The 12,361-nt window shown below is 36.9% G+C and overlaps 1 protein-coding gene across 1 annotated transcript in view; it reads left to right on the top strand.

The window, feature by feature from the left end:
• Nckap1 (NCK associated protein 1) overlaps positions 1–11,947 on the top strand; it is an 81,557-nt gene extending 69,610 nt beyond the window's left edge. The window contains exons 25-31 of the mRNA XM_059260792.1: positions 991–1,073; positions 1,418–1,498; positions 5,253–5,346; positions 7,052–7,168; positions 7,702–7,811; positions 10,136–10,225; positions 11,060–11,947. Of these exons, the coding sequence (XP_059116775.1) occupies positions 991–1,073; positions 1,418–1,498; positions 5,253–5,346; positions 7,052–7,168; positions 7,702–7,811; positions 10,136–10,225; positions 11,060–11,176 (692 nt within the window). The 3' untranslated portion in view covers positions 11,177–11,947. The remainder of the gene's footprint in view (positions 1–990; positions 1,074–1,417; positions 1,499–5,252; positions 5,347–7,051; positions 7,169–7,701; positions 7,812–10,135; positions 10,226–11,059) is intronic.
• The last annotated feature ends 414 nt before the right edge of the window (positions 11,948–12,361 follow it).

The following is a 12,361-nucleotide window of genomic DNA, read 5'->3' as shown; positions in this document are numbered from 1 at the left end:
TTCCATTTTTGGCCACAACTTAGGAATTTTCCCCAGGGGATTAGAGAGATAACTCAGCAGTTAAAAGGTACTTGCTATTCTTACAGAGGACTGGAGTTTGGTTCTGGGTTCTCATCAGTAGCACACAACTGCCTGTAACCACAGCTCCCAATTCCAAGGGATCTGACACCATCTTCTGGCCTCCTTGGACACTCACACATTTATGTCACATAGAGAAACTCATAGAAATGCACATTTTTAAAAAAGCGTTTAAAAAAATTAAAATGGGAAGTCAGGCGGCAGTGGTGCACACTTTTAATCCCAGCACATGAGAGGCAGGCTCTGAGTTCAAGGTCAGCAGGTCTACAGAGCATGTTCTAGGACAACCAGGGATACACACAGGGAAACCCTCTCTCGAAACCTCCTCCAACCCCCCAAAATTAAAATACCTGGAGAGATGACTCTGAGGTTAAGAGCACTGGCTGCTTTTCCAGAGAACCTAGGTTCTGCTCTCAGCACCCACATGGCGCCATAACCCTCTGTAACTCCAGTCCCAGGGATCTGATGCCAGCTTCTGGCTTCTGCAAGTACCTGTCACACATACATGCAGGCAAAACATCCATACACATAAAATAATTTATTCAAAGTTCCTGTACCATCTGAGGGTTTAACTCCTAACCGTCCTGATGGCTTTCTCCCCAGCTCTCCCCTTACTCCTGCCTCCACCAAGTTTATGAGGGGATTGCATAGTATTTCAAGATCTTGATGAATGTCAACCCTCCAATACATTTACAAGAAAAGAGTTTTAATATATGTGTGTGAATTGATAAATAATTTAAAGTTTAAATATTGGCTATCAATACATTTACCTCTTTAAACACTGTTGAATTAAGTTGCAATTAGTCTTAGTATTTATTCTAGAAATTTTGATTTTGAGAATTTTCTCTAAAAGCTAAAAAAAGTCAGTTAATGGTTGTTGTTTTTTTCCTTCTCGCCTTCCTTGTAATTTAGCTGTTGACAGTGTCTTGAAAAGGATGACGATAATCGGTGTCATTTTATCCTTCCGGTCATTGGCACAAGAAGCACTGAGAGATGTAAGAAATCATTTCCATATCATCTCTTTATTTTCCACAAGTTAAAATTCACAGCAATATTAAGAGTCAAATTGTAGTTTGCATAGTAATGGTAAATAAAGTGTGTTTTTTGGTTTGGTATTGGAATTTGGATAATACACTATTTCAGCTTTGCTCTATATTAAAGTGTTCCTTTTGAACTATACTCATCTTAGCACTGAATATGTATCATTTCCATGTATTTTGACCTTTTAGAAAGGTCCAGTGAAGTAGATAAGTGCTTTCTGTGTGCAAACTTGACCTTATCAAATCGTAGTATATCATCAGTGTACAGTGCTGACCTTGTTGTTTATTGTCCTGCCTAGGTTTTATCCTACCACATCCCTTTCCTCGTGAGTTCCATTGAAGATTTCAAGGATCACATTCCAAGGGAAACTGACATGAAGGTAGAGCTTTTGTAGTTTGTTGTTTGAAAGTGAGATGTTCGCCCACATGTGAACTCATCAAATGTAACAAACCTGAAAATAGCGTGCATGCCTGTGCTGTTCCTCTCTGAGCTCACAACACCAAAACTTCTTAAGCATTTTGATCAACTAAAAGGACATAAAATTTGTTAAAAATTGATCTTTCCCCTTTAATTATGACAGCTTTTTCTTGCATGGTCATAAAGCAACAAGATGAGTTGTTTTAAATTCACTTGTAGTCAGTTTTCAAAATAAATATTTAAAAGTCTTATAGAAGATTGCTGTAGTCTAATCAAAACCAGTTTTCTTTGGCGTCTTTTTTTTTTTAAGTATTAAATGGAGTTTTAATAAAGTAAATGATGAGTATAACAAGAACATCTTATCATGTGCAATATGACAAAGCTCATTGAAAAGTATATATGTTGCTTTCCTGTAAGTAGCTTGCAATCCAAAATACATAATGGAAAACATTGATAATGGCATACTGTAGGCATCTTAATTTTTAATTAATGAATATAAGATAGGAAGTCAATAGCTTTTTAAAGGTCTATAGTTATCTGTTTTAAATTTTCTGGTCCATGTGATCCAACCACTGGTTTAATCCCAGCTGTGATTTCCTACTGTATTTAAATCATGTGATGAACAAGGAGGCATAGTTACTGTCAAGTGTCCATGTTTGAGAGATGATTTTATACTTGGTTGAGAGAGACAGACAGAGAGACTGTCTGACTGTCTGTCTGTCTGTCTCCCAGGGATCAACACAGTTGTCAGTCAGGCTTGGTGGCAAGTGCCTCTGCCCAATGAACCATCTTGCCAACATCCTTGCATATTTTGACTCTTGAATAGTGTTCAAGTTTCAGAGTGATGTCTTCCAAACTTTAGAGTGGGATAGGGTTGGAATGTCTTCCTACGTATCTCAGGCTGGCCTAGAACTCTAAATAACCCTCCTGCCTCAACCTCCCAAATGTTGCAATTACTGATTTATGCCACCCTGCTTGCTTTATTCAAATGGCTTATCATCTACTGCTCTGTTTATCTGCCCCTCTCTTCATATGTATCATCTGAGCTAATCAGATTTGTAAGCATTCTCTCGTGTATCCATTTACCGTCTTCATTTATTGTACTTGAAACATTGCCCTCTTCTGTTTCTGCGTTTGGAAGTCCTGCCTATCTGTCAAGGCCAGGTTCCCTTGCCAATTTCTAAAAACCATTTTTAGGTTCCCAGTTCAAGTTTTTTTTCTTAGTGCTAGTGGAGAACTTTTGTTCTTCTACCTGTATTTATACTAGATAATAAACATCTTAAAGGACAAGGCCTTGTTTCTTTTAATTTTTGATTTTCCTATAATGCTTTACAGAAATAAGCATTTGTGAGCAATGTGTCCTGTGAATTTATGACTGAAACTATGAATATAGCCAAAAATGAGTTTTTCTTAAGTGGAAATACTGCAGAAAGCACAAGGTTAAACCGTTCTTATGAGCTCACTAACGTACAGGTGCTAAGAATTCTAAAACTCTGCCCATGTTGAATTAATCATCTAATTCTTATTCATTGGTATAGGTATAATTATATTTAGTTTCTAGCAAACTGTCAATAAAATTTACTTTATTTAAAGAATGCAAGCATGATTTTTAACAACTTTATTCTTATGTCATAAAATTTACTCATCTAAACTGGTTCAGTGGTTTTTGAGTTAATCACATGACCATCACAGTTTCAATCAGTTTCAGAATATTTTTATCATCCCCAAAGAGTATCAGTACCCATAGCAGGCACTCCTGACTTTCATCCCACCCCCCAGTCCTAGATAACTGTCTCTGACTGCAGACTTGCCTGTTTTGAGTACTGTATGTAAATCACACAACAACTATTCTTTTGACTCTTAGACTTCTTTAACTTTGCATGCTTTCATGTTCTACTATGTTACAGCATGTGTTAGCACTTAATTTTTAATGTTCCATTGTATGAATATGCCATAGTTTGCTTATTCGCCATCATTTGGAGATAGGGGTTGTTTTTACTTTTTAGATGCTGTAAATAATGCTATTTCGTTTGTCTGTGTTGATGTTTTTGTTCTCTTGTATAAGGAATGGAATTGCTGGGTTGTAGAAACTATTTAGCTTTGAGGAACCACCAAACTGATTGGCCATGGCAACTTGTTTTATATGGCTATCAACGCTGAATGAAGGTGCCAGGGTTTCCTATATCCAGTCCGGGTCGACTTGATAAGAGCCATTTTAGTTGGTGTGCAGTGGTATCACACTGTTTTGGTTTGCATTTTCTTCATTTAGGAGCATGCCACTCATCTGTTGTTGTGTCTGTATGGCTTCTTTAGAGAGAAGCTGATTTGGACCCTGTGCCATTTTTACACCGTGTTGTCATCTGTGAGTGCAGAGTTGGCCCTCTCTTTTCACCTTCACCCGGCTCTAGGGTTGACCTCCAGGTGCCAGGCTTAGGCAAGCACCTTTTCTGCTGAGTCATCATTGGCCCACATCATTTTACTTTTGAATGTCAAGAGATACTGTATCCTCGGTAGAATCATTATTTGTACATTTCCCCCACTGAATTACCTTTTCAGTTCCTCTTTTGGTTTTTTTGAGACAGGGTGTCTCTGTGTTGTCGTGGTACCTGTCCTGGATTTTGCTCTGTAGACCAGGCTGGCCTTGAACTCACAGAGATCCGCCTGGCTCTGCCTCTTGAGTGCTGGGATTAAAGGTGTGCACCACCACCGCCTGGTCCTTTTCGGTTTCTTGATGGTATCCAAGAAGCACAGAACTCTTTAATTTCACCACCACCTGATCCCTTTCGGTTTCTTGATGGTATCCAAGAAGCACAGAACTCTTTAATTTCAGTGTACTTTAGCTTATCTGGTTTGCTTTTGTTTGTAGTTCTGCTATCAAGCACTGTCTTGACAAAGGCCATCAAGATTTATGCCTGTATTTTCTTCCAAACTTTTTAAAATTTTAGCTTTTACATTTATGTCCTTGACACATTTTGAATTTGTGTTTGTGTGTGGTGAGCAGTGTATGTCTCTGGATCTTAGTGCATGGTTGTTTCCATTTGTCTGTGGTTTAGTAACTGTAATATCAAAGGTAACTAATTATGTACACAGTTTTTAACTAAAGTATCAGTCAGACTATTTCGAATAGTTGGAGTCCGTGTATGATGTAGAAAATTTCTTACCAGAAATTGCTTTATCAGATTTTTAAAGTGGTGTTTCTTGAATTTTTCTATAACTGATTAAGCATTGACTCTCTAAAGTTTTTCATTAAGTAACTGTGGACTTCAGCATAGATTCAGTAATGTTAATTCACTTTTGTGTGTTTATTCCTTTCTTGGCTGTCACTGTACCCCGGCTGAGCTGGAACTCGTTCTGTTCCCCAGCCTGGCCTTGAACTCCGAGGTGCTGGTAGTACAGGTGTGAGCCACTACAGCTGGCTTCGTTTATCCATTCCTTTGGACTTAATGTTTTACATCTGTGATTCTAAGACAAACCGTAACTGGAGAATGAACCTGTGGAACTTGCCACAGAGGGGCTGCAGATCTCGCTGGTCTGCACAGTGGGAAGTTAGAAGGAGCAGTGTTAGAGCGTTGTCCACTGTGGGTTAGCTGCCTGCTTCAGCCAAGTTGCCGAAGTCTTCTAGCATGTTTATTGGCATAAATATTTTCTTACTAAAGTAAACTTTCTCACAAGTCTGTTAAAACATTGATTTCTTTGTAATTCTTGTATCTTGTCAGGTTGCAATGAATGTTTATGAGTTGTCATCAGCTGCTGGATTACCGTGTGAGATTGATCCTGCCTTAGTCGTAGCTCTTTCCTCACAAAAATCAGGTAAAATGCGTTAGCAGATACGTAGTATTCCTATTAAAGTTATAGGGCAGCCTAGGTGTGCACGTGGTACTTACTTTTGCAAATGCCTTCTTAGTATTGAACTTTAATTTTTTAATTGCTGTTTGGAGTTTTCTGTAGTGTAGTCATTACATGCATACATACTGTCTGAGCCATACTCCAGATGAGTCTGTCAGAGCTATTTAGTGTAGATAGATGCATCAGTGCAGAGGAACAACACCATTTCAGCTTTAATGAGCTCAGGGAAGTGGAAGGACCAGTGGAGTTAGAGAAAAACAAACGAACACTGGGGAGAAAGCTCCTTAGAAAGTGGAAAGGGAATTATCAGCTGTGTAGCGGTAGTGAGCTGTGATGATGAGATCACTGTCAGTGGAGTTCCCTACACAGCACTCAGATGAATGGGAGGAAAGGGATTGCACATAGTAAGTTTGGAACAAGGACATGATGTCATAATAGCTAGAGGAAGGAGGAAAATCAAGGCTTTGTTTTTGTGTGCTTGAGCTATGCCCTAGCTTATGAAAAGGACTTTCTGTGATGGAGAAGTTGAGAGTATTTGTATACTGGTGGAAGACTGTCCTTATGATAGCTAGGAAGTTGGTAACTAGAAAATAGTGTCCTCTTTTAATTGGAATAGATATTCACCATAAAAAAAGATATGTAATACTGATCATTTAGAAATTTTAAGGCCAATCCTTTGAAACATAGTACCAAAAATGTTCCATATAATTCAAGGTTTGTCCACTGTGTAAAAAAGTTTTGTTTTATTTTGTTTGTATTGAAATGCCCTTCTCTACTCTTGATTTTATTTTATTTTTTAAATTTTTATTTACTTTGTGTGTATGAGTGTTTTGCCTGCACTCATGTATCTGTACCACGTGCATACCTGGTGCCCAAGAAGTGAAGAAAAGGGCATCAGCCCTTGGGACTGGAGTTACAGATGGTTGTGAGCCACCCTGTGGGTGTTGGGAGCTGAACCTAGGTCCTATGGAGGAGTAGCAAGTACTCTTAGCCACTGAGCCATCTCCAGCCCCCTTTTCAATTTCTTTTGAGCCAAAGTATAGTCTCTGAGTTCATTACTTTTCCTATTAGTTATGCTTTTTTTCATCATTCAAATGATTTATTATTGCTTAAAAGTACTTCTTATGATTACCCAAAATTTTAAAATACTATGTGATTTGGTTTTTTTCCTGTGATCAATCCATAGTTACGTGTAATTGCAAACTTCAGGGTAACTCAAAGTTCCCGGGTATCAGGTAAGAAGTCAGGTGCTAGACAGAACAATTTAAATACCGTAAATATTTTTGTAAAGGTTATTGTCTTACAGCTATAGAGCATGCTAGATATTCTCATTCATAACTGCTTCCTTTTGTTTTCTAGAATGGAGAAATAGGTAATGCGGTCCCCTTTTTAATATTGGTGTCCTTTAAGCAATGTATTTAAAATGATATTATTCATAGCTGTCTTGGGGAAAGAAAGACATTTTTTTCTTTCAGTGAGTTTTCAGATTATGAGATATAAAAAAATTATAAATGGCAATATATATAGTGTTCTCATAATTTTTCATCACTTTTCAATTAGAAAATTTAGATAAAAAATTTTTATTACCTTTATTTTTTTCTAGGTTAGATTATTAGCTTCTAAATGATCTTGAAGCAAAGCTTGATCTTTATTCCTCATTTTTCTTTAGAGAACATTAGTCCAGAAGAAGAGTATAAGATTGCTTGTCTCCTGATGGTCTTTGTAGCAGTTTCCTTGCCTACTCTGGCCAGCAATGTGATGTCGCAGTACAGCCCTGCTATAGAAGGTACCTGCCTTAAAATTGTTGGGACACTGAAGGGTCATTGGTTTTAATATAACATATACTGTTTGCTTTGTGTTCTGGTAGTTTATGTTCTTTTCTGATAAAATATATTCTGCCAAACAGTAGCTTTGCAATGGGCATCTGTTTCTTTTTTGAAGTCATAGTTTTCTAAACTATGACATGTGTGTAGGTCAGCTAGAAAGTACAGCAGAGGATGGTGAGCATGCCCAGATCATGGGGTGATTTTAGGGACTGAGAGATGTCGTGCTCTAAAGCAGCTTAGCCGTTAACATTTCCAGGGTGTACATGTGAGTGTTTGCCTGCTAATGAAATACTGACCGATCATTACATGCATCTTTGCTGTGAGTGTTAAGAGCACTCATGCCCATAAAAGGAGAAGAGTAAATCACTTTGCACCCTAACTCAGTCATACTGCTGTTTATGTAGCCTGAGGAGTCATTAAAGGCTTGCCTTCTGTATGTTACAAAGTTTTGGGGTCACACAAACTACACACAATCCTGTTTGTACTTTCTCAGGACACTGCAACAATATACATTGTTTGGCCAAAGCCATCAACCAGATCGCTGCAGCTTTGTTTACAATTCACAAAGGAAGTATTGAAGACCGACTTAAAGAATTCCTGGCGGTATGTCTATTCAAATATCAGAACTCATGACATTTTACAAAGCAAACAAAATTTACGTAACAGTAAATTCCCATTACTTTTACATTTTATTTAGTTTTTTCCAGTGATATTTTTGTTCCCAATTTATTTAATATATAAATCTCACTTATTTTTTAATGTTTTGTTTTTGGAAAGAGAACAGGTTACATCAAGTTTATCATTGTTTTCTCTCCTGCTTGGATGTCTTCCCTTCTCTGCCATATGACCTTTTTGCTTAAACTAATGTTTGGACTAGAGATTGTCTCCACATTTGAAAGATTGTTTTCTTCCTTTAAAGGAAAAATGGAAGCAAAGAGAGATAATGTGTCCTTTAAAAGATACAATTTACTCATTTCCAGTTACTTAGCTAAAGATCACACATGGTGACAAACTCTACCATAAAATACTGCTTGAGAGCTGTGATGGACCGCCTATACTTTGACTAATGGGGAGGCAGAGATAGGGTTACAAGTTGCAGGCCAGCTAGCCTGAGCTAAAGGGTGAGAACCTCTCTCCAAAAAACAAGGGGCCAGAGAGATGGCTCATCAGTTACGATTGTTTGCTTCTCAGTTCCCAGACCTACATTGCACAGCTCACAACCAGCTGTGACTCCAGTTCCAGGGGTCTGACATTCTGACCAGCACTGGCACACACATGGCATATTCAGGCACTCACATGTAAAAGAAAAATAAATATTTAAAACAGTAGCAAAAGGTATTTTTCCTTACTTCCACTTAGTTGAAGAAACACTATTAATGAGTGCAAACTCAACAATGAAAATAGGATTTGCGGGCCTGGAGAGATGGCTCAGCAGTTAAGGATGCTTACTGCTCTTCCAGAGGAGCCAGGTTCAGTTCCTAGCACCCACATCAGACTTCTCACAACTGCCTCTGAACTCCAGTTCTTGGGATCTGATGCCCACTTACACACAAACTCATGCAGGCATATAAATACACACATAAACAAAAATAAACTTTAAAAATGTGACTTGCTACTAAAAGAGAGTAGTGTTAAATCTGTCAGACAGCATATCTTTTTCATATTTGCTTAAAGAAAAGAGATTTAAAAAAAAATCTCTAGACTCTTTTGAGTTTTTTTCTTTATTGAAAATTCTGTAAGCCTTTAAATTTAAAATATATATAATTTAAGGAGAAAACTTAAGTTTGAAAACAGTATTACAATTCAGTTGTTTTCCTTTTATTTGCTGTATTTTGTTCTGGGTTTAATGTCCTTCCTTGCAAATTCAAACTATGAATTCAAACCTAGTTTGAAATTGTCTTCTTATTTAAGACCTAAAAAATACACAATAAATTTCCCTCTTATCAATAAAATATGCATTCATAGTCTCTCACCTCAAGAGGATACCTGAAGCCAGGGGATAGGACTGAACCACATATGTTGGGGATGGAGATTTAGGTCAGTGGTAGAGCGCTTGCCTAGCAAGTGCAAGGCCCTGGGTTCCGTCCTCAGCTCAGGGAGGGGGTGGGGGCGACAACACACAGAGGAAAAAGAATAAGTATATACAATATACACAGTCAAGAATTACATTAACGATGTCCATTAACATTTGACAGATTCAGACAAAAAACTCCATTAATATATAACAATGTCCAGTCCATTAACATTTGACAAATTCAGACAAAAAATTTTCATTACTTACCCTATTTCAAACAAGTAGTTCCTTTTTAAAAGTAGATTTGATAATCTCCCTTTTTATCTTATTATATCCATATTCTCTTTTTTTCTTTTCATAATAGATTCAATAATCTACCTTTTGTCATTTTTATATCTTCCCTTTTTCCTTTTAGAGTAGATTCAATGATCTACCCATTTATCCTATTATTTATCTTTTTTCTCAGAGTAGATTCAATGATCTACTTATATCTATAAAATTATCATGACTTGCTACCAAAAGAGACTAGTGCTAAGTTCACCGGTCAGATGTGGTTTGGTGAAGTTCTTGGACATTAGTAGCAGGTACTGTTGGTAGTTGGGGATTCTCAGCAGCATTTAACAGAAACCTTTTAGAAGAATACTGTAATCAGCAGTTACTGTATGTTTAACTCATGAAAGCTTTGATGCAGAGGTTATAATCCTTCAGTGACCATGTGTTTGAATTCGGTAAACGTGAGGAAAATGTCAGTTTTAACAAATATTTGATTATATGTACCTTAATTGTTGATTGATGTAAGGTCTCTAGCTCATCATACATGATACATTGAATAATTGAACCATACTGAAAATGAACAAGTAAATGAGCAGCGTTTTATCGCCAACCTCATTGACTACATGTATGTACTTTTAAGCTTGCGTCTTCCAGTCTACTGAAAATCGGCCAAGAGACAGATAAAACTACAACAAGAAATAGAGAGTCTGTTTATTTGCTACTGGATATGGTATGTCTCATTTCAGTTTAATTAACTTTTACTGATAACAAAAAAAGATCCAGTTCTTAGAACTTGCCCCTTCTTGGCAAGTAAAAGTTTTGTTGGTGTTTTGTTTTGTTTTTGTTTCTTTTGTGATTTTTGGTTTTTCTCCATTTCTATGTTCACTCCACCCAAACCATACACTTTCTAAAAATTCCTGCAAAGACTGACGCCACTCCCATTTAGCCATAGGTCAGTAATAGGAAGTAATAAGGCCAAAGGTGAGCAGTAACTGTGTGACGTCCTGTAAGGATGTGCACAGGCCTTGTATTTGCCTAATATGTCAAGTTCGGTTCTCTGAGCTTCCTGGTGGCTGTGAATCTGCCTTGAGGCTCTTCTCAGAGAAGTTTCCTTAGCCTTGGGAAATCAGCAGAACTCATAGCTCCATTGTTTTCCCTGATGATCTTTCCAGTCACACAGGCCTGTATTAGTCTTTTTCTCTTCCTTTTGAACTCTAGAATTTACTGCTCTCCATTTAATTATAGTTGGTCTTATTTTTTTTACTTGACTTTCTAGCTTGGTTTTGGGCCTCTTAAAATGTGCCATTATATTTTAAATATTTTTGTATTCATCTTTATGTTTAGACTATTGCCAAGGATTTATGTTCATGTGTTCCTATTGATTAACTGATAAACTTGAAAGTAGCATTTAAAAGTATTTTGATAGAATTCACTGTGGCACATTTGTATTTTAGATTTTGAAATAAAATGGTTTGTGTCTGTTTCTAGTGAGAAGAATCTAGAGTTGCTGTTTACTACTCCCATTGAGTAACTTGAATTTTGACAAATTTTTTCACTTTTCCAGATTGTACAAGAATCACCATTCCTAACAATGGATCTCTTGGAATCTTGTTTTCCTTATGTATTGCTGAGAAACGCATACCATGCTGTCTACAAACAAAGTGTTACATCTTCTGCATAGAATACTTACTCAAGACAAGCACGAGTGTTTGTTGCCTTGTTTATCTGTAAACTGTGGAACTCTTTTACCTTAAAGCCTGAAAACAGTTTTGTGGATCAAATTTTCTTCATGCTGTTGTATTTTCTGATCATTGGCTTCCTAATATGGTTGTACTAAGGTATACTTGGTTGATTTAGTTGCACATTCTCAAAACTCAGTGAAATTCTATGATTTTAGAGTATCATTTGTTTGAAATACCATAACACTATGTTTTTGATAACTGATAATGAAAAAAATCCTTGCTTGTTTATTTCTGAAAATGAATTGTATTTAGTGATTATTTTAGTTAGTGATATGATAGCATTCATCTGTGTGTAAATTATTTCATATAGGGAGAGTTCTGATCTGTACCTATGGTTCTTACTAAGATCAAGACTGGATGTTCATTTCTGTGATGCTTACGAATACATTTCTACTTTATTTTGAACATTTGCCAAACTAAATACTCTAACACTATTTAACCTTAGAGATGTTAGACAGCGTGAGCATTGGAAGCAGATTCTGAATCTCTCAAACAGCAGCATACGCTGTTGCCTGTAGAAAGCCTACTGATGATCTCATCCCATGCCCCCAGTTGGCATCAGCACAACCACAACCCTGCTGTATAATAACAACCAAGACACTTGTCAACTGTTGATACAGGTGTTAGTCCCAAACCACTTTTTATATGTTTTAAATTTTGAAATTCAAGTGTATCTGCCATAACATAAATAAACACTAGACTGTATCACATTTTGAATTATTTCTTTAAGATCTTTGGAAATTTATTCGACAATATGAGATTTTTAGTTTAAACTTTGTTTAAAGTAAACATAGGTTAAGGGATATCTTTGAGCATTTGATAGCAGATCCATTATAAAATTTGTTTAAATGTTTTAGAAAATACTCCACTGGAAAAAATACTGAAATTAGGAGTAAGACTACATGACATTGTTTTAAAGATAAGAACTAAAAGCAAGCACATGTGTGCGTCCATGTGTGTGTCATTGGCTTCCTCATTTTCTCTGTTCCCAAATGGAGTTGTTGAAGAGTAAAGAAAAATGCAGTGACCGTGGAGCGGTGCTATGTTGTTAAGGACCGAGTCAGTACTGGGTGGAGGTTCACAGAGTGCCTCTGCTTTGTGGTTGGCGTGGACAGCGGGGCAAC

Source organism: Peromyscus eremicus, chromosome 4, assembly GCF_949786415.1.
Source record: "Peromyscus eremicus chromosome 4, PerEre_H2_v1, whole genome shotgun sequence".
NCBI classification, from domain to species: Eukaryota; Metazoa; Chordata; class Mammalia; order Rodentia; family Cricetidae; genus Peromyscus; species Peromyscus eremicus.
The sequence above is the reverse complement of the archived record's forward strand: the minus strand, read 5'-3'. Positions and strand labels throughout refer to the sequence as shown.